Source organism: Camarhynchus parvulus, chromosome Z (genome assembly GCF_901933205.1).
Source record: "Camarhynchus parvulus chromosome Z, STF_HiC, whole genome shotgun sequence".
Classification (NCBI taxonomy): domain Eukaryota; kingdom Metazoa; phylum Chordata; class Aves; order Passeriformes; family Thraupidae; genus Camarhynchus; species Camarhynchus parvulus.
This window is the reverse complement of record NC_044601.1, coordinates 35,573,679-35,597,231: the sequence shown is the minus strand read 5'-3', so window position 1 is coordinate 35,597,231 and position 23,553 is coordinate 35,573,679. Positions and strand designations below refer to the sequence as shown.

Sequence of the window (23,553 nt, the reverse complement as noted above, 5' to 3'; positions counted from 1 at the left end):
CATTCTTCTTCAAATCCGTATGCTTCCAAACCTGTCTTGTTTCATTGCTATTTTTTTTTTAATGCATGTGACAATTATAAATAAAAAATGTAATCAAATGTACAGGACATTAGCTTCCCAGTGGTTTCAGCATCCAGTAAGGCACTGGAAGAATTCACCCACAGGTCCTTCCTGTCTTATTAAATGGGGCTGTAAAGAATCTGTTGAATCTTTATGTCTGTAAGATTTTTTATAGGTTTCAAAGGAGCCACATATCATATTTGTTAAAAATGGTTGTAAGTTTTGCTAAAAATGGAATTTTATTTGTGAAGGTTTTTCAGGACCACAAAACAGAGAGAAGTACTGTAGTTATGGGATTAACTTGGAACCGGGAAGCCAACTTCTGGTAAATTTTTAATTTTAAATCACTGGGAAGAGTCCAATTGACTGTGATTGGGCCATCATTTCTGTACATACATTTTTCAGTATCAGAAGGGGTTTTCCAATTGCTTAGCTTAGTTGTATCTCAATTAGACAGAATTTAATCTTGTCCTCTTTGCTCACGGCTTATATTCTCTTTGAATTTGCTTAAAGCTCATGATGAGTTGTTTCCCAGTGCAGGTGGTCAAAGTGTCAATCCATGCAAAACAACAGCTGTGTTGTGGAAAGATGCAATATCAAACATTAACAGGAGGGGTGTGAAACCCAAAAAAAGCAGGTGCAAAGGTGTTAGGTGTCAGAAGAGATTCTCAGAGGCCTTACTGCTGCAGGAGTTCTCATAAATGTTTTAATAGTTGAGGGGCTAAAGAAGGACACAGATCTATGTTAGGAAATAGGATTATGAAGTTAAGCATGGGAAAATGTGACAGTTGATCCCACTCTTGACACTGTGCTTCCAAAGCCTTCTGATTTATATGGCATAATTTTAAAACCACTTCACTATCAGAATAAGTCAGCAGCTAATAATAACAGTCCACTTCACTGGAGAGCTGACCCGTGCTTACCTCCACGCTGTGGTGCCAGCGACCTTTCCTTTACCTTTCACATTAGTTCAGTAAAAGTAGTATCACCTTGCACAGGCTAAAACGTTTTTGCAATAGGGAATGACAGATAAGTAGTTTTACAGCATAAGGGAAGACTTAACAATGACCAAAGGGGCATAAAGTGAGCATTAAAACATGGCTATATTATTACAAAAAGCATGAATATAACTGTAAAAGAATTCAGTGGTAGGAAAGAGTATTTGGTACTGTTCCAGCCCTGCTTTCTCTCAAAACAGCTCCAGATCTCTTTGAAAGGAAAATAGGCTTTCAAAATTCAAATAATACATCCTCCATTCGTCTGTGAGATAATCTGAGGCAGATTTTATACAGCTATTGAATAGAAGCAGAGAGCAGAACAAATACATAGCACTACCAGACTTGCATGTTTTGTCTAGCAGAAAAATGTTTCTGGTGCCAACATACCTGGATTGATGGGAATCAAAACAGAGTTATAGCTGGAGGGAGAGACAAGCATGCAGATGATGAGTGGTATTATTTATTCCTTAAGAAGAATAAAGTTGGAGAGTATAATTGAAATTAATGTGTTTAATTTATTACTGAATATATTTCTATCAGTTGTTAAATAATTACAGGTAGTTACATGATTGATCAACTCTTCACAGCTGTAAAAAGCACCTGGTAAGGCTGACTGTCATTTTTATTCATCATCATTGATCAGTGTGAAAGACAATGAAGACATAGATAGCCTGATCACTTGAAAGTAGACATCATCCCAGGATTTTTTTATCTTGTATAAAACTCGGGTAAGATCTCTGCCTTACTAGTCCTGGATAAAAGAGTGTAGAATTATAACCAATATAAAGTGGAAAAGATGTTGAATTTGTAAAGGAATTCAAAGAAGGATATATCCCAGTGATTCCTGCTTTTGGCATCCTGAGATGCCAACTCACAAGCCTGGACTTCTGTCATTCTTAACTGTATTACAAAGCAGGATGAGCTCAGGTTAAGAAATGAATGACTGGAAAGCTTGGAACAAGTACAAAAAGTGGAGACATTTCTTCACTAGCTGTTTAGACTATCCATCTAATTAATTATTTTTACTTGTCATAGAGCCATTTACTACTGACGGAGTTTAGAAGGAGATGTGTAATTTTATGAATAATAAAAGCAAATGTTATAGAGGTCATGGAAAGGTTAAAACACAGCTTTGTAAGAATAAGATTTCCAGACTGCTCTTATCTTTTACTTTGCAAAATCAACCTATTTTTTCCTATCCATTTTTAATTGATATGTGTTCTACTGGATTCCCCATCACCTGTTATTGCTGTAGCCACATCAAAGTGCTTCTTTCTGTGTTAATCCAAGGTGATACTGATAGTCTTGGTTTGCCAAATTCTGTAACTCAAAATTTGAGATTCCAAGTGCCAGTTTATTCGTGCAGTGCGGATGTGGGGTATAAGTGACCAGTGCTTGCCTGTGTGTAGAGTTTGTGTGAAGAATGTGTATGACTATGTGACTGACTGTGTCTGGTTACACAATGCACGATTATATGGCTGTATCACTGGGGACTGTACGCACCACAGACGGTGGCTGAGGGCTAGCTGCTGCTGACTCCTAGCTTCAGCTATGTCACATGCTGGCTGCCAGCTAGTCTTGAGGCTGTTATTTCATTTCATCTTGAAATACAGACATGGTTAGTTGAAAATTATGTCTGAAGAGTGTGACAGTGGTAGCAGAGGGGCTACAAGTCTCTGGATCACATGTAGGCATCACCATTTTATGACTTGCTCTTCATTTCTGCCCTTATGGTTTCTCTTTGAATACACTCCTTTCAGTGAAGAGAGTTGATTTAAGGAGAGGCCAGGCTACTTCAAACTGTCTTTAATATAGCTGAAATATTTTTTATTCTCAGATATAAAATGCTCTTTGAAATAGTGGTTAGAGGCAACAAAAAAGATATTGAGATTAGAGGACCAAATCTGATGCTTCAGAACTGTAGAATGTTAAACTACATTTTTCAAAAAAAGGGAAGAAATTAGAAGGTTCTAAAATTATAGGTAATATTAAATCTCAATTAATTTCATTGCCATAATTAAAGTCTTGATATACTTGTTATGTTACATACCTGGAGTGGTCCTCAGCATCTCAAGACTAGAAATCAGGAAACCTGTGTCACACTTTCTGCGATGTACTTTTTCACCTTGGTAAGTGACTTCCTGCCACTGTGTTTGTGTTCCATTATTTCCATTTGCTTGTAGTGACTATTCATTGTATTGAAGCAGCACAATAGAGAACTCTTACTGGGTGTTTTTTACAGCTTTGCATCACAGAAATTTATTTCCAGTTTTTTGTGCTCTGGTAATAATATTAGTAGAGTCATAAACGCTAAATTGCAGATCTGCTTTACAAAAAAATAAACTCTTAGAGGTTATGACATTTGAAATCTCAATAAGCAGTATTATTTTACAAGAACGCTGGTGAGGTGTTTGTGCTATATTCTGAGGTTGAAACAATTTGAACTGTGCTTCTTTGGACTGTGACATAGAAATAAAGGTTTTAATTATTTGTGTAAATGTCAGTTTTCTCAGAATTCTGCAAAGTAATTTAAAAACATGTTGTTGCAAATTCTAGAATCTAATTGTGTAGGGGTGTCATTTTATTGAGAGGTGCGATGATTTTTCAGTTATGTTGTTCTTGTGAGGAACATTGTCAGGGAAAAATAGGTCATGCATTACCAACTTCTTGCACAATTGTTCTAACCTTTTTCCTAATCTTGATTTAGATCTTTCAGAACTACTACAAACCAAAAATTTAAAGAAAATAACGAGTATTTTCATTCTGTTATTATCTATTGTTCATCTCCAAATCCCATAATTGATTTAGATCTTTCAGAACTACTACAAACCAAAAATTTAAAGAAAATAATGAGTATTTTCATTCTGTTATTATCTATTGTTCATCTCCAAATCCCATAATTTACCTAGAGAAAAATTGGGAATTATGGTGTTTTGTGTGTAGTGTTGTTTTAATTAGTGGGAAGTAATTTGGGATTAATTATTGTATATCACATTACATATACATCCAATGATTTATTTACTCTTTTCACCACTAATGCATAGTGAGTGCAAGATTTTCATGAAGTTACTTTTTTCATTTTTCCATCTTTTCCCAGGTTTCAGTCAGTTTAAGAAATGTTCTTGCATTAGCTTGCACTTGGTATTAGGTTTTATTTGCAGTTGTGAAAATCTTGACAGCTTCAGATGCATGCTGTTAATAATAAATGTTACTCCTATGTATTTGCTCAGCAGTCCTACTTTCTTTTGTTATATTCATGTTTTTATACACTCAAAGCATTATATAAGTATTTGTAAAATGTCATGGTCACAGAAAATATTATCTGATATTGCACATGATATACACAAATATGTCAAAGTTTTTTGTTTTATTATTAAAAAATTACTGGGGCTGTATATGCCTCTAGCAGCAATATGAAGCTAAACAAAGATAAGTAGCTTGGATGCAATCTAGAGGGAATTGAGTAGTAAAACATCTGTTTGTAAGCTACTTATATTGATATAGGGCACAGAAATAAAAGTATAAAATGTATCTGAGCTTATACTGTTTCAGTACCAGAAACCTGATTCTGCGCAATTTGTCTTCTGAACACCTATGCTGGGACAGGCCAGATGACTGATTTTGTTAGCCATTTTTTTCTTGTTTTTTAAGAGCCACAGGACAATATTTAGCAATCCAAGGGGCTTATGGAACAAGCCTTCTGCTGCATTTGTGCCTATATGTACCTGAGGTACTCTGAGCCAATGGAAGAGGTCTTGATATAATTTAGACTTAGCAGCTTCCAGCAATACAAGAGCATCTTGGCTATGCTGAAGACCTGGTCAATATATTCTATGCAGGCAGGTGCAATTTTTTTTTTATACACCATTTCAGCAAATGCTTCATTAGTGTATAATAGAAAAAACCCAATCAACCAATCAAACAGCCAACCAAAAACCCAAGAAAGAGATAATTTCCAGACTTTCCAGTGAAAAGTAGGTGATATTTGTAGGCTTGCTATGTAACCATCATTACCAAAGATTACATGGCTGAGTAGTATTGCTAGAGTACTGCTCTCCAGAAACCTGTGTCACATCTCTGTAAATTTTACATTAGGGGAATTCTACCTCTAAAATACATCTTGAAAGTCCAGCTTCATTGCAAGCTTTCTAAGGTATGCATATGAATAAGTATTCATTTTTATATTTATCAGACACCTAATAAGAACAACGTAATTCAATGGATGCCTTAAGGTTACTCAGTCACAGACTGGATGGAGTAGTGCAAAACAGCAATGAAGCACCAAGAACTGTAAGAATTCACAGCCTCATGCTCTTAATTGCACCAACCAGTTCTTAGTAAGTAGCCAGATACCTATTTGCACAAAATCCTGCTCACTGTACACACAATATATGTGCCATTCCTTAGCTTTCTTATCCATGTCAGGAAAAGACCTCTTGCATATCTGATTATTTTACTAATATTAGCTTTATTTTCAATTTGGTTTTGCATGTTTATGTCAAAGCACAACATAAAACTTACTAGAAATACTGTTATAAAATAGGGAGAATTGAATCCTTTGGGAAGAGATATAGTCAAAATTTTTCCTGTTAGCTTTGTTGCTACCTGAAGGAAAGTAAACAAAAAAGCCATGTGTGTCTAGTAGTGCTATAAGATAGGAAGGAAGAGGAGGAAGAGAAAATTTGCTGTAATCCTGTCAAGCCACAAAGCAGTGGCCTGTTTTGTTGAATTGTTGACAGTGTCCTCAGTCGTAGGCTTGTATATTATCAGTGTCATACACATGTAGTCTGTGAAGTTACAAGAAAAATAACTTTTATAATGGATATTTTACAACAATATGCTGTACTAGACAGGGTCTAATTCTAGACGGGATATGTGACAGTGTGCAAAGCAGTCTTATCTCCATTGTGAATTTCACAAATATGGGGATATTCTTTATGAAACTTCTGCTTCAAGAAGACAAATCCAGATCCAAGTTGCAGGGTTCTTCTTCTGGTAGGCAATTGTCCACAGCTGCTGTAGTTCTCAGCACCAAAAATGGCAAGAATCTTGTACATTTTGGTGAAGTTACTCTGTGCCATGACAAAAAAGAATTTCTACCATTTCTGTTTGCAAGGCAAAAAAACCCACAGAGATGGTTATTCTTGGTATCATAAAGGTGGCTCACAAATTGCAAATCTTCTGACCTCTGCTGCTGAGGTAGAAGTATCTTTTTGGCCATAACATTATGTCTTCCGCTTAATTTATTAGTAAGCTGATTTCTGGCTGACATTTCATGAAAGTCTTTTTTCCAAACTTATCAGGCTATCTCTGCTTGATCTGGTGTAGAACACAGATTGTTGTCGTTGCCCAGCCCCAGTATATATGTGGTGAAATAATTTCATCCTCAATCATCAAAATGGGGTGATTGTAACAAATTAGAACTACAGAACCACATCCTTAGTTTTATTTCTATGATTTTCTCCCACAATTTGCCTAATTATTTACTTTGCATCTGTTAATATTGCATCATTACTTGGTTCTCTTGTGCTGATATTCCCTCTTCAAGCATCCTTGAGAATCCTTTCTTTTGAGGTGGGTGGTTACTATTTTATCAATGTAAAACAAAATAGCCAATGTATTATAATTCTTTCTTTGAGCTGTCATCTTTGTTTATAATATATTTTTTAAGTTGCTACAGAATAAAATTTCCATATCTTTTGGATATTTTTCCCACATCCCATTTTGGAATATAGTAATTTATTCTGGGTTTTAGAATGAGCTTGAATGAGCTCAAATGGGCATACTCAGTTTTTTGAACCAGAAGGGTAACTTCACAGGATGCATTGTGTTTTCATGGCAAACCAGAACTGTTGTACATGCTTAAATCATACTTAAGATGGTACTGTCTGGATAGTATTTCTTCAATTGCTATGCACCTGAAGCAGAAATAAAAAAATGTTTTTGGCTTTGTCTGTATTCTGTTGTAAGAGTAAGCAATATTGATAATTTCTTGGTGAAGGAACAGAATATATCTTTAAAGAGTCTTTTGATAAGTTCAAGGGCACTTTATCTCCAAACATGCTGAATAGGTCAGTTAATGCCCATATGCTACTGACATTGCTGTTCTTCCTCTTCTAATGGTTTTAATTGAAACATGTGAAGAGCACACTCCCAAACTGAGCTACTGGACCTATTTAAGTTAATGAAGAATCTTTAATTGACCTTTGGTAGGGTCTAGTTTTCCCTTATAAAGTGCGTCCTTAATTTAAAAGTTTTGGAAATTTGAATATGACATGACTTTATGATGGCAAATCTTATGATGGCAAATAATATATGCAGAGTGTGTAGCTGCAGCATCAAAGCTATGAAAATTTAACATAAGTAATCAACGTAATTTTATTTTTTGTGACAAAAGACATATTTTGGCTTTAGCCCAGGAAATCCTTAATTGGGTACTTAATTTCATACATGTGACTCTTCTGTTGGCTTAGAACAACTCCTATACTTAGACTTAAATACATAATTCACATTCTTAGGGATTTTAACTGTATGATGATAGTCCTGTCCTTATTACTATGTAATTCTTCAATCACCTGTGAATGATTGATACCTGATACTTTTGTGAACATTTTATGTGTTGCATGTATTGCATGCATTTTGTAAATATTGAATAAAACTGATTTCCTCATTTTTGTAGACCTAATGAAAGATTTGTACATACAAAAAACCTGCTTTAATAACAAGCAAAGTCCCTTTCTATGAACTTCTAATACTAAGATTATCATAGCTATATTTACCTTATTAGACACTAAACTTTAGCTGTTCGGATGACAAAATGATGAGCAATGAAAGGGGACAATGTTAAGCTTCCAAGTAAATGGTTTGGTATAAGGATAACAGTGTCTATTGGTGGATTAACTCTACAAAAGGTTTAGGATTTTAGCGCTGCAAAATCAGAACGATGCCATCATGGTGAAGGCTGTCTTTCACTTACATTTCTTGGGTATAGCTTACCAAGATCCAATCAGTGAGAAATGCCTCTGCCCTAATTAAGGTGCAAACAACACCATATGCTGAAGTCAACAACATAGATTTTATTTAACAATCAGTGTGAGGTAGAAAGAAGTAGAAAAGGCAGAGGGTAAAGAGAGATATAAAGTAGAAGATATTTGCCACCATGAATCCAGAAGCATCCCGCTGGCCCTTAATCACCCTGGGCTTCTTGGTGATGGGGTTCTTAATGTCTTTCAAAACTCTTATACACTACTTATGCAATTTAGCAAACAAAGGAATTAATGCTTATTGGCTACACTGTTCTCTGGTCATATGATTACCTCGCTTGTAATGATAGTAAAATCTATGTCCTTGGTTTTTCTCTTCTTTTGAGTTGGTGGGTTTCTTGGGTCAGTAGGCTGTGAGTCGGTGCTCGTGATCTTCTCGTGCAGGAATTACCTTTTATCCAGATGGACACAATTTCAGCACAGTTGCTGAGCTGGCTTTCCTTAAGCCCATAAATTCTGCATTCTTTGTTGTCATTATCAGTGATAGATTCTTCACCCCAAGCTTTGTTAACCTCCCCCATGAGATAACACTCAGACAATAGCACCACCTTAATCTTATCTCAAGCTCCTGAAGTGGTGGCTTAATTTGCTGTCCAAGTTCCAGGTATCCACAGAGGTCTTTTCAGAGGGGCGTCACTGATTATGGATGCTATCCATACCATAGCTTGGGGTAAACTTTGTCTGACTGGTGATAAGCATATGAGCAGTTGCTTCTTTGCAGAGTTTATCGCAGTGTGAATGTTTTCTGGATGCATTGTCCAGGATGTAGTACCCCAATCTCACCTCCACCAGGCCTAGAGTCAGTGCCATCCTGTCACTGATCTCACCTCCACCAGCCCTGGAGTTAGTGCCATCCTGTCACTCCGTTCTGTGCTTATCTCATCTCCTGGCAAAGTCCTTCTCCTTAACAGTGGCCTTAACAGTGTTCAAGACAGACAACTGTGATCTTTAAGGCATTGTACAAGATACAATCAAATGAAATGCTGTTTGATTTCATGTATTTTTGGGCTTCAGAGGGTTTTGTCAGAAGACACACGAAATTAGTACTTTGTTTCTAAGCCATTGGATTGACTGTTGAAAGCCTTTGCTTTATCAAGTTTAAGAGTCCAGTTTAGCAGTCTGATTGTGAACTGGGCTATAAATATACAACTATATCTTCATGAAAGATATATTCTGCCTCTAATGATTCTTGTACTACATTTCTGTAATTGCTGCTTTTATCCATGAATGTCAGTGAGATTATAGAAGAGTTTACACTTACAGCTCAATGAAAGAAAAGATAGGCACTTGGTTTGAAGTCGCCATATCTAACTGGACAACGATGCAGTTGCTCCCAGGGTGTTTCTTTTTCATATATATCATACTGTGTTCAGCAGGTTAATAATGAGTGTCAATCTATGGGAAGCAATATATATGATAGCCTACGCTACTGAAGGGGTACAAATTTTCTCTGATCAGTCACCTCTGAAATTTCTGGGCAAAAGCACATTTGTAATGCATGGAGAGACATTCCTTTGCATATCTTATCATGTATTGACTTTGATGGGTTGCAGTTTCTGTTATTTACAAGTCACTGGAAATTATGGTATTTTAACACAACGTTGCACCTTTTAATGTGTTGATGTTAAGTAGCAGGCAATTCATGGTAAATAAGCATGCAACCTTATGTGCAAATCCCTTTCACTGCAAAAAAGCAGAAGAAAAATAAAACTACACCCATTAATCAAATAATAGTTCAATTCAGTACATGTTGTCCTCTTCTTTCAACAGGAGGTTTAACTGCTAGAGAGAAAAAGAAACAGTGGACCTCTACGATGTTATCTGGAATAATTCTATGAACAAAATTATGAAGATAAATGGTGCAGATTGTCAAAGAAAAATAACAGGATGATTAAACATAAGTATCACAATAAGTCTGTCCAGGTAGCTGGACTATTAAATATGGCTATTTTTCAAAAATGGAACTTGCATGAAGTCTATATAGTGATTGATTCAAAGTTGCACCATAAAGGAAAATAGTAAAAATCAATGTTGAACAGAAATGAATGATAACTTAAAAATTATATAGGACCCACGCTTGTTTGAAAATGAAATGTGGCAAAAGGTGCAAAAATCCATCAGTCCTTTAAGAAGAAATAAAATACAGAGTGTTTTCTTCAGAAAATATAATACACAGCTACCATAATTTCCAATGCATCATCTATCAATGCATTTATTGGTAACATATCATGAAGATATTAAATTAAAAACTCCATTAGGTTTCAACATACTCTAGAAAATGGACAGCTTTGTTAAATATTACCCTAAAAGTACAAGTACTGAGGGCTTGCAGCATATACAATATAACCTGGCTCCAAGTCTTCTGTGGCATGCTGAACCAAAATTTGTATTGATTGAGTAGATGGCCTTGTCTTTTGTTTGTACATTTTTATGGGAATACAAACTCCTGAAAAGGTATATTTTAATCAAACCAAGTATTAAAGAATTAAACCAATCTATATACCATACTATCGGAAAAATGAAAGAAACAACTACACTTAAAAAAGTAACACTGATATATTAAGATAGCTTGTAATATTTAATTCAGTAAAGCAATTTCAGGGAAGATTAGTTGAAGAAATATAAATTTACCATCTAATTTTAATGTTACCAAGTTGTTTCAGTGTGGTGGGTGATTGCATGTAAAAGTAAAGTGTTTAGGAACTTGAGTGAACGGTAAAGAAAGTATATTTTAAAATGCATCTGCTACTCTGTATTTAGAGGTCATGGCTTTTCTTCTTTAGGGGTGGTTTGAGAATATTTTGGGTGGTATTTAAGCTTGTGGGATATTATTTTAATTCTGTACTTGCAAAATTTTTGGGAGGAGAGTTTGTTGAAACACATGTATCAGCAGTTTAGTAAGTTATTCTGAGTTTAGAGAAAATTTAAATATTTGCTTGGGATTTGCAATTGTGGTAATAATTTAAAACAACAAAGTTATTTCAGTATAAAGATGGGGCCAGTGGTTTTCCATACTGTCCTCTTGCTACATTCTAGAAGAGTTGCTGTTCGTTCTGTTTTTCTGGAAAATAGAATCATTATCTGGAAAATTTACAGAATATGATGGAGTGTTCATTGCTCTTAGTCAGTCCCTAAAATGATAAAATGGTTGGAAAGTAAAAAGTGTTACAATAAAATGTGTTTGCCTGCTCTGAATCTGTGGTGAGACATATCCATGGTAATGACTCACCAGGACTGTTTTAAGACAGTGGCGGGGGGGAAATTTTGAAATCATGCCTTTTACTTCAGGAACTCTGAACCTCTATTATGTTTTTGAAAAATAAACTTCATTGTGTAGTTGTGTGTAATAGGATAGCTTCAGTAAACCTTAAAAATATTTCTCAAGACGATAAGATTCTGCAGCTTATGAGGCTGTAACTAGAAAAAAAGAAACAGCAAGCAAATTGCACACAAAAAACCACAAACCAAACAAGAAACCTACATCCCACAAAAAAACCCCAACAACAACAAAAAACCCCAACACTACAAAAAACAAAACAAAACAAAACAAAAATCAGGACAAAACAACATCAAAATAAACACACCAAAAAACCCCACAAAAAGCCATCATCAAAAAGTCCCTAAAGAAACTAGCTATGTCACAACACTATGTTGTGAATATGAAGATTTTAAATAGCAAGGGTTAAATTAAGATGAAAGTCTAGCGGTATTGCAATAAAAAGGAGCTGGAATAGATAATATAAAAAAACCCCCTCCAGGTCTTAATTCTTAATAATTAAAAAATAGTTGTCAAGAATTCATAATGTACTTTATTACTTTATAATTTCTTCAGATTTTATCTTTTGCATGTGTTCTGCTTGCCTTGGAAGTGATAAATGTGTTTGGTTTGAGGTTTTTTTTCTATATTCTAAGGTACCTTCAGGTAAAGGCCAAGGAAATTTTTTTGCTACTCTTTTTTCTGTATCATGATCTGAAGAGTTTGATTGTGATGGTGACTGATGATAAGAACCTCAGAAATACAATTTCTATTCTATAATACTTTTTTTGTTAACATTTATACTCCTTTGACATTTGCTTTAGCTAGCTGCATGCTTTTATGAACACGGGTAGAGCGCATAATTGATTCATTACACAGAGAATTCTATTCAACCTATTAATTTCTTTAACAGGTATATTTTACATTTGTACTTAATCTTCATTGCATTTAGTGTTTATTACATAAAAATAGAATTATTTTGAAAATTATTTCAATAAAATATCTAGTGCACTTTATTATATATTTAGTTTGCAGTATGAAGGTGTTTTTTTAAAGGTCTTTGAAAAATATTGGACCTAATTATCTATTGGCTTAAATTGATAGTTTCATTTTCTGATCATGTGCTACTAATACACTCTCAGTGAACAGTAGAGTTATAGTGAAGGCAATCTTTGTAATTTTGATAGGGGTTATCTAATCTTTGATTTTGAGAATGGTAACCTATTAGTTATAAAAATTGTCTTTTTTTACCTCAGAACCAACTAATTTTCTGGTTCCAGCCCTGTCATCTAAACCTGTAGGGTTTTAAAGAATAAAAATTTCATCCAATACTCTGATGCTGTTAGAAAGTTGATGAACAATTTGGGAGGGTAGGGATTTCTGAATTACTTTTTTAATAAAATGATGACTAACAGACAAGGCTGGAAAATGGCTGAGTAAAAAAATGAATTCTTATCGTTCTAAGTGCTTTCAGAGGAATAAAAATGGTTGATGAATGAAATGTCTTCTTGTATTTGCAAAAAGTAACTAAAATAAAGCACCACTTCTTTCTAGCTAAGTAACCTGAAACAGCTCACATTTGTGGATGTGTCGGCAAACAAGTTCCATTCTATTCCAATTTGTGTACTCCGGATGTCTAATTTGCAGTGGTTGGATATTAGCAGCAACAGCCTGAAAGATCTCCCAGAAGACATTGACAGGTAGTTTATGTTTTAATTCAATGACAAGTATAGGAACTCTTAAGTGAATTTAGAAAGTAAGAAGCTTCCAAGGGACACTGTTGATAGAAAGTCACATTTGGAATACACATCAAGTATTTTTGCATAAAGATATTTCTGTTATTGATGGACTGGGTCTGAGAACAAAAGCTAATTTTACTAGCTTGTTGATGACAGTCAGTTAACAAAACGTATTTTTTGCTGCTTTCATAATAATTTGTCATTTTATCTAGACATTGTTTTTTTGGGAAGTTCACCAGATATACTCTGCTCCAGTTCCAGCGCAGGGAATTCACCATATGGAATTGGCAGCAGTAATTCTCAGGAAGGTAGATGGGGAGGAGAAGGTGAACTAAAGAACATTTAAGTTACTCAAAGCCTAATAAACTTTGTTAGTAAAGAAGAAAAATATTGGTAAAATTCAAAAACCACATTGACAATTCTCCCCTTCGACTCTGAAGGAAATATGAATGTATGCACATATACTCATTCTCCCAGTTTAGATAACCACTTAGAACTAGTTTTTAAAAAATCATTCAGATCCCTTTAATGGGACTTGCTAGCAGAGAAACCACTTTTCTTATCCCTGAGCTTAACTCCTTACTCTAGAGTGCTGCAGCAACTTGGTTTATGAAACTTTACCTAGCTTTATGCGAAAAAACCCAGACATATTACCTAAAGATTATTAAAAAAAATATTCAAGATTATTTATTTATTTGGGAAAAGAAATTCCTGAGGCAGAATAAACTTCACAGAAAACTCATTCACTCCTAACTTTCACAAAACCTTTTTTGCTGGGCAAAAAGACTTTTCTGGAACATGGTGTAATCACAGATTATTTTGACAGCAGCACTGGTCTTAACTTGTGTTAGTAATTCTCAACAAACAACATGAGCTTGCTAGTTTTTCCCAAGGGATCTGACCAGAGATTTAACTCACTTCATAGAGTTCCTAAGAGGATATTTTTCTTTTAAGGAAGGATAGCCTCTCACCTTATAGGCCTTTTTTCCCTTGTAACCTACATCCCCTTAGCTTCAAATTATTCCCTTTCTACATTTTATCTTCTCCATTTTGTACTGAGTTGTCAGATTTTATGCTAGAATATCATAATCAGACAATAAAAAATAAGATTTTCTTTGTTTGACTTCGGGCTTGTGTGCATTCAGAAGACTAAAAAATGTCAGGACAAACCCTGCATCAGTAAACTAATACTCTCGTGATTTCAATGCCTGTGGTGTCAAAGAACCTCTGTGAATTATCATTGTCTGTAATACCACTACAACAATCTATGATTAATAAAGATGAGTTGACAGTAAACTGAAGCCTTACTTAATATTTTTACCTGAATTCAAACAAACTGCACGGGCCTGATAAGCATAGCCTGCCAACAGTGTTTTAAGAATGGACCCTTCCAGTCAAATAAGACAAATTTGTTTCATCAATTTGCTATGCTCTTTGTCTTCCACCTAATATTAAGAATAAAGGCACAGACACAAATTTCTATTGCATTAGGAAAAACCAGGGGAAATAAAACAAAAGTTCTTCCACAAAACACTGTCATTAAATTGATTTCATTGGGACAACTTGCAAGAACCTTTTGACAAGGAGCTGGTCTTTCTCTTGCTCCCCGCAGTATTAATTACTAGTAAAAAACAATAGATGGAGATGTACTGCCTACCACAGACATACCTAATTCATAGAAACCAGCATATGGGCAAAAGTGTGACCTGCTGGCCTGTATTTTTCATTAGTTACAGGATGCACATGCTGAGGCTTTATATCATGTTCTGTCCACATTTTCTGTATGAAAACACAGTAAATTTTGTAACCTTTTATCTTGAGCATGCTTCTGATTACTTGTCAGAGGTATGCTATTAACACTATAGTGCTAACCCAGTACTGGAGATTTCCATTAAAGTTGATGAAATTTTGTGAAAGTACTGTTTGAGTGACTTCTTAAGACAAAGATGTTGCATGCAATTGCTCCTATTATACACAAGATCAAGTCAGTATTACTATCTTGGCTGGATGTTCCTATTTGAAAGAAATATTTTACATCATCTCTATCTTTGACATCTTTACAGGTTAGATGAATTGCAGACACTTCTCCTACAGAAAAACAAATTGACTTATCTTCCACGAGCTCTTGTCAATATGCCAAAACTCAGTTTGCTAGTTGTCAGTGGGGATGACCTGGTTGAGATACCCACAGCCATCTGTGAGTCGACCACAGGTTTAAAGTAAGTAAAAGCAAGAAAGAAAAGGAAATATTCTTAAGATGATAAGGTAAGATACATCCAGAAGAAATGCTTTCAGGAGCATGTTTCTACAAATTCTAACCCAATTTATATCAGAGTGGTAAAGAAGGCACTAAAAAGATTGAAAATTACACAGGATCTGCAATTTAATGACTTTCAACTACCAGTTACCCACATTGTGCATCTCTGTGTCTAAAGTGCTATTCCTGGGTAGACTGGGTCATGGCAGCTCTAACTCTGGAGTTGCAAAACTGTGCTTCAGAGTGTAGCCTGGAGTCTAGCTGCTGATAAGCTAGATGTGATGGCAAAAGCATCTTGCTGGGAGAGGGAGACATGGCTAGGAAAATGTTAGGTAAAGTCACATGGGTTTAGTAGCTCTTTGCTGTAAAATACCATCTTATTGGTGCATGCAGGATAGGACTAAAAGACCTAAATTGCAGTCTGCAGTTACGGAGATATTGCATTTCTGCAGGCAAGTTCACGTTTTTGATTATGGAATTGTTTCAGACTGTATACTGGATCTGGTTCAGAGTGGAGTTAGCTGTGGATGGAATTACCTTTCCTCTCTTAGAGCTCTTCCTTGCACTGGTAGCTAGAAAGGTGCTGATAACACATCAGTGTTTTTAGCAGTTGCTGAGCAGTGGTGGCGCATCAACAAGGCTGTCTCTCCAACTATCCCCTAAGAAAGCACCATAGGCTGAGGGTGAGCTGGAGGCTGGGAGGGGACACAGACAGGACAGCGGGGGACACCAGCCAGAACAGTGGAGTCCAATTGGCCAATGGGATGTTTCATACCATATGGTGTCATGCTCAGCATATAAAGTTAAAGAAAGGAGAGGGGTGGTGGATCATGTGCTATTGAAGTTTTTTTCTTCCAAAGAAGCCAGCTAGATATACTGAGACTCTGCTTCCCAGGAAGTGGCTAGACATTACGTATTGAAAAGTAGAGAGTAATTTTTTTGCTTTGCTTTCTTTTTTTGCTTTGCTTTCCTTTTCTTCTATGCATAGGTTTTATTTTTCTCATTAAGCTTATCTACAATTTTTAAATTTGCTATTCTCCCTTTATTTGCTATTCTGCCTAGTTGAAGAGAGGGGCAGAGAGAGGTGTTTGGTGAGTACCTGGGCCAAGCAAGTCAGATGACCACACATTTACAGAAATTCATTAGAATTTTAGAAAGCCATACAGTTTGCTGGAACACGTGTTCTTTTGAAAGCAACAACTTTGAATTTTTTTCCTTCTTGGAGTAAAAATCAGAGATTTTCAGAATGATATGCACTTATTTGCAGATGATATAAGTTGTTTATGTAACCACTTAGTTTTTCACAGGCAAAGTGTACCTTTACAATATTTTCAATTACAAAGTAATGCATGTCCTGTCAGGTATTGTAAAAGATGAGCAATGCAATAACCAAAAAATGGAGGCACATATTGCAGCTGAAAGATTCTGGCAAAATTCCAGATTGCTAGGCAATATTGTTAGGATTAAGGTCATATTGCTCATTAACTGATGGGGAAACTACAGTGTAGTCAGCCAGAACCTCTGCAATAAAGAAATATACCTGTTATTACAAAGAATGATTTATGAAGATTGATGGGAAAAAGATCGTTTTTATATGGAAAGTGGATTATAGAGAAAGTTCCATTTGAAATCTGTATTTCTATAGTAGATGTATCCTAACTATGCCATAGTGCAAAACTGAGATAATGTTTTTTACATTTCTGCTTCTGGCTCTGGTAGCAATTTCTAAACTGTCATTCATGATGGCCAGTGATGTTCAGCTGCCTGTACATACATTTGTGTGCTAATCTCTGTCTAGATTTGTAAGTCTCAAGGACAGTCCAGTTGAAACGATTGTATGTGAAGACACTGAAGAAATTATAGAAAATGAACGTGAACGTGAGCAAGTTGAGAAAGAGTTTATGAAGGCATACATTGAAGACCTAAGGGAAAGGGGTATGTGCAAATATGCAGTAAGCTTTCTGCAAATGCAGACATATATTGTGACCATTCAGTTTTAAGAGGACAAGCAATGTACCCTTAAACTCTAGTTGTCTTTTATGTCATTAATAATGTGAATATAAATGCAGACATATACTGTGACAATTCATTTTTAAGAAGACAAGCAATACATCCTTAAACTCTAGTTGTCTTTTATAGTATTAAATAAGAGTAATAGTGAAATGCCAAATCTGCTTTCCTAAAAGTTTGGACCCCAATTAAGACCCTTGATATTGAACAAATGTATACAAAATTAATTGTGTTGGTATATGCCTTAACCTCAACTGATTGATGGTGTACACAAAGAATATTCTCATTCTCTAGATTTACTTCTTTTGGGATTAGTAGTAATGATTTTGAATTCCTTAAGAAGTGCTTCTTCTCCTCAGAAAGGATAGTATATATATAAGAGAGCCTCATTGTATTGGTAGAATATTATTTGACAATATTATCTGCTTCAAGATACTATCTATTTAACCACTGTACAATTATAGTTAAATACCTAATTTTATCTTTATTATATCTGATATGTTAAGTTGCATCTGCAACTTTACATATTTCTTCATGTCGCTGTTCCGTTTTATATTTACCGTCATTGAGAAACCCTTGTTCCTTGTCCTCTTGAGTGTTGTTTAATAAGATTTGTTAGGGAAAAAGGGGAAAGTTTCCTGTGATACAGAATGCCCCATAGGCTCATTGTAATTCCTTTAATTGCTTGTGTGTAGAAAGGACTTTTTGTGGAATGAATCTTACCCTAGATTTTCATTCCTTGCATTTAATTTAAGTGGTCTATATAGTGGTCCTACAAAACTTGTTAAAAGAGAAATATAAAGAAAGGGTGTGACTTCATAATACTTTTCATGTTCTTATGCCAGACTTCTGTTCCTTAACATCTATAAGTTGTGCATGTGAATATTCATTCTGTCTATTTCTAAACTGAAGCCTGCTATAAAAGTGCTGGATTCTGATAATGGTAAAAACAGTGGTTAAAATGGAGAGAAGAACACAATGGAGGAAAAAACTTTAGTCATAATTTGGCTTTAGAGGCAGACATAAAATATGTAGTGACGGAGTTGTATTACAGTCTTAGGAAACGTGGAGGTATGACAGGCTGGCTGAAACCTGCCTTGACCCTATTGAGCACAAGCCAGGTTTATGTTCTTCTGGGGCAAAGCGGCTCAGGGATACCGTTTTCTTCCTTCCTAGACAGAACTCACTTCCCTGCTTTTTATGAAGAGTTTGGATCATTAATAACTTTTGTATTTCCTGCTTCTGAACTTTTGTGCTATAGAAAATGCCAATAGCTGCTTTTGAAAAACAGACTGTAGAAGGAATATCTTCTATAAAATATGAACCAGCACAGAGATAATTCGTAGAGTACCTTTGAAACAAGACCAAACCCACCTGTTTCTAGCTCAGGGCTTCATTTATTTGTGCTGGATTATATAGCTGAAGTCTGAGATTTATTTCTTTTTTCTCTTTTTGCAGAGTCTACTCCTTCCTACACTACAAAAGTAATGCTCAGTCTCCAGCTCTGAAGATTAAAACTCCCTAGATCTCTACTGAATATCTGAATAACTCTTTTTATCCACCTGAATAGTAAACACATGAAAATATATATGGCCAGAATGACATCAAAATCATATTGAATTATTTATTTGTTTCTGTAGTCTTTTCAAGTAACTACAGATAAAACAAGGAGCAGTAGAACCTTCATAAAATGCTGTTTCACATTTTAAGTCAACATGTTTATTTTCAACTTCACAGCAACAGCCACTAATTTGCATGTAGACCTGCTGAAAGTAAATATTCACTGTAATTAAGTATACACAGGCATAGCTGAAGAATGACGACATTGTGTATTGTAGCTGAAACAGTGAAACACAAAATGTGATCTTAGGAAGAGATCTGTTTTTATAAAAGGGGATAGACTGATTTAGAAAATGAATGTGATCTATTGTTTTCTGAAGACCAAATACACATTTAAGTATTTAAATATTCGAATGAGAACACACCCTTGGTTTGCATTTATATTCTGTTCTGCAAGAAAATTTTTCTTGGAATTTCAGTTTAGATAAGTTTCAACAACTTTACATATAAAAACTGTAGCACTTCTCCTTTTATTCAAGCATATTTAAGCTCTAACCTGTTTGCAAATTCAAGTACCAATGTGATTGAAATTTCTGTGGTAAGCAGTCTTATAGTATAGTAGAGTACTAAGATTTTAAGGCACTGAGTGGTGTCAGCTAACACTATCAGCAAAATGATGATACATGTCTTATATTAATGGTTTCAGATCACAGGATTTTGTGGACATTTGTTGAAATTTTCCAAGTAGTGTAAGAATGAGTTTGCTGGTAAAACATTATTTTGATTGCTATTTAATTATCTGTTTATATACAATTATTTAAGTGTATATAGAGTAGAGTTTCAGAAACCCAGTTTTACATGTACTTTTTGTTTAATAAAGCCAACTTTTTAATCTAAAAAACTTGTGACTTTGAGAATTGAGATTCAAATTAGACTCAAATTGTAGAATTTAATTGGTCTTGAATTTATGAGTGCAGTTAGGTGAGACAATATTTACATTGTTTTTTGTTATGGATGATCTATTTTCAGTTTTGTGCCGTAGAATGTCATTTAAGTATCTATATTTAAAACACAAAGCAATGAAGGATATGCTCCTCAGGCTTCCATTTAGAAAAAGAACTTTAGATGCTTTCTTTTCAACATTCTAGCATTCAATCTTTTAAAAGAAAAAAATTTAAATAGCGGGTGTGTTATCTCCACTTACAGTCTTTTGCAATTCTGTTACTATCAAAATGCAACCTACTCAAAATGGTCTCTAGATGTTAATGCAGATTTTAAACAAGTTCTTATCCAGGGGTAAGTTTAAAAAAATTAGAAAAATTGGCATTGATCTGAAGCAGAATAATAGAACACATTTTTTTTATTATTATGAAGAAATTTAAATAGGAAAAAATAGTGTCAAAATGGTCTCAGAGAACTTAGGCTATGTGAAACTAACTTACCAAACTTTCTATTATTGAAATTATAAATTTACTTCATTAAGTATTGATATTGATGTAATAAACTTCTGTAAGATATCTATTCTGATATTGGTTGAAATTCTATTTCTAGAATTCTCTTATAGTCTAATATGATCCACTGAAAATTATAGGAATGGAAATCACAAAGGCTCTGTTTATAGAATGGAGATGCAACTACAAAAAACTAGAGATGCAAACACAGTTAACAAAACAAAAGTGCCAGTGCAAATTCCATCATCAGCAGTATTGGATAAATAACAGAAAGTACATTAATAGAGAAGTCATATTGCCCTCAGCATTGCTGCTGATCTTACTGAAAAATTTTTTGCTGTTCACAGATAAGAGTGCTAAAAATAATTTGGAGACAGAAACAAAAAATTAGCATAAATGAAATCCACGCTTTTACGTTCATTGAACAGCATTGTTCCCATGTCCATTTGCTTGTCAATATTTATAAATGCAAGATCACTGTCTAGAAGGAGGATTTTTTAATGAAGCAGGCAAACATAAGGCAGAAGACCAAAACTTGAATTCACATATCTGAGTTAGAAACAAAAGGTCTGTTTTTCCATAAAAGTAACCATGGGATTACTTATAAAACACAAATTCTCAATCACCATAAATCTTTAAGTTCAGGTTTACGTGTTCCTAAAAAAAAAAATCTGTTACACTTACATCATGGAAAATGCAAATACAGGGGTTCCAAATAGTATTCTCCATCTTGACTTCAGACACCTTTCAATCCAATTATGATGGAATCACAGATTGGTTTCAATTGCAAGGGACCTTCAAAGATCATCTATCCCAATCACTCTGTCATAGACAGGGACATCTTTCATTAGATCAGGTTTTTCAAAGCCCCGTCCAAGCTGACTGTGAATATTTCCCATGATGGGACACCCAAAACATCCAGTGGCTCACCAATCTTGTTATAAAGAATTTCTTCCTTAGATCCAATCTAAAAGTAAATCTACCCCATTTCAGTTTCTTACTGAAACTTATCCTTTGTCCTGTCACTTAAAATTCTGTAAAAAATATCTTTCTCCAATGTTTTCATAAGTCTATTTATATTGAATAGCTGCAATAACAGTTCTTTTCTCCAGGCTGAACATCCTCAACTCTCTCAGCCTTTCCTCAAAGGAGAGGTACTTCAGCTCTTTCCTCAAAGATGAGGTGTTTCAGCGATTTTTGTAGCCCTCCTCTGGATCTACTCTAAAGGCCTATATCTTTCTTGCGCTGAGAATGATGCAGTACTTCAGGTGGAGTCACAGGAGAGCAGAATAGAGACTCACCTCCCTCGACCTACTGGTCTTGCTCCTTTTGTTGCAGGATAGGGCTGGTTTTCTGGCTGCAAGAACACATAACTAGCTCATGATCTATTCTACATTCATTAGAAACCGGCATATGGGCAAGTATCCCTGAGTCCCCCACAATGCTGAAAGCTTTTATTCCTAGCTCTTATAGAACATTACTTCCTCAAATATTATCCATAGATAAGAATTTTTTTTGTCACCATTGTTAACAGAATTTTTAAGATACCTTTGTTTTAAGGGGAAAATGGTGTACGATGGTCTCCATTACACCTAAGACATGCAGTGGGTAATGGCAGCTGCCATCTGTTACTGAAATACCTAATTCCAATATAATTCCATTTGAGTAATTCTTCTATGTCCTTTGCATATTTATCATATGATATTAAATATAACTTTATTAGAGTCCTCCACTCTAGTAAAAACATATGCATATCAAAGGTGCTTAATTTTGAATTAGATCTAATTGTATTGCTTTTCTACCTGTTTTACTAGCAATTATAATTTAAACTATTATCTTTCCTAAGGAAACAACACTACCAAAGAGAATTCTATTATTGGCATGTTTAATACTTTTTCAATTCTTGAAAGTGAATAATTCTATGAATGACAGCAGTTTTGTCTACAATGGCAATTTATGTTATTTACAAGCTTCTGATGTCAGATACTTAGATACCTTAAGGAAAATAATGTGCTTTTTCTCTCACTCTGCATTTTCTACAGTTGCCAAACTACACCTCCTAAAAGTCAACACTTTTTTCTACTTTACAGGGAGCTGCTATTTCAAAGCAGCAAGACTGGGAGTAATTGAAATGTGTCTTCTAGAATACTCATGGGTTCAATGTGCAAAAGTAAAACAGAAAATCATATTTAATTTTGCTCCTTTTCCTTATTCTGTATTATGGACTTGTTTCTAAGGATAGCCAGGAAGACAAACATATGATAGCAAATAACCTCATATTTAATTTACAGATGTCTAGGAATAACATAGTCTTGCATCAGATATTGGCTTAGTTAACACTGTACAATACATTCTTTTTTTCCCCTCTTGAGCATTTATGAAACATCAGAACTGATTTACTGTGTTTATTTTCTGCAAAGGAAGCACCAAGCAAAATGAAAAATGGAATGGCCTTTTCTTGATGTGGAGGCTCTAGGTCCTGGTTTGTGAAGATTTAATAGAATCATAGAATGGCTTGGGTTGGAAAAGATCTTGTAGGTCACCTAGTTTCACTTCTCCCTGCCATGGCTAGGGACAATTTCCACTTGACCTGGTTACTTAAAGCTCTACCCAACCTGGCACTGAACATTTTCAGGGATGGGCATCCACAATTTCTCTGTTCCAGTGACTCATCACACTCGGAGTAAAGAATTTCTTCTAATGTTTAATTTAATTCTAATATAAATTTTAAAATGGTTCCCCATTTGCCCTAAAACCATCAGATTGCATAAAAAACAGCTTTCCCTCTTTTTTAAAATCCTGTCAGGGTAGTGTAAATTTGCCATAAGATCTCACCAAAGTCTTCTGTTCTCCAGGCTGCACAAACCCAGCTGTCTCAGCCTGTCATCATAGAAGGCAACCCTCTGCTTGTGTTTATGGCTCTCCCAACAGGTCCACATCTTTGTTGTGCTGAAGATCCCAGAGCTGAATGCAGTACTCCATGTAGGGTCTCACAAGGACAGGGCAGAAGGAGAAAATCACCTCCTCCAACTTGTTGGACATTCTGGTTTTTATGGATCTCAAGACACAGATGGTTTTTCTAGGCTGAGTTCTCACTATTTACTCATGTCCAGCATTTCATTCACAACAACTCCCAAGTCCTCATCAGGATTGCTCTCAATGAGTTCTCCATCTGTGCT

At 35.1% G+C, this 23,553-nt stretch overlaps 1 protein-coding gene across 1 annotated transcript in view; it reads left to right on the top strand.

Annotated features, from left to right (window-relative positions):
• Positions 1-18,871, top strand: part of LRRC2 (leucine rich repeat containing 2) — a 65,430-nt gene extending 46,559 nt beyond the window's left edge. The window contains exons 5-8 of the mRNA XM_030969073.1: positions 12,912-13,057; positions 15,160-15,315; positions 17,152-17,288; positions 18,822-18,871. Coding sequence (XP_030824933.1) covers positions 12,912-13,057; positions 15,160-15,315; positions 17,152-17,288; positions 18,822-18,871 — 489 coding nt within the window. The remainder of the gene's footprint in view (positions 1-12,911; positions 13,058-15,159; positions 15,316-17,151; positions 17,289-18,821) is intronic.
• Positions 18,872-23,553: the final 4,682 nt, after the last annotated feature.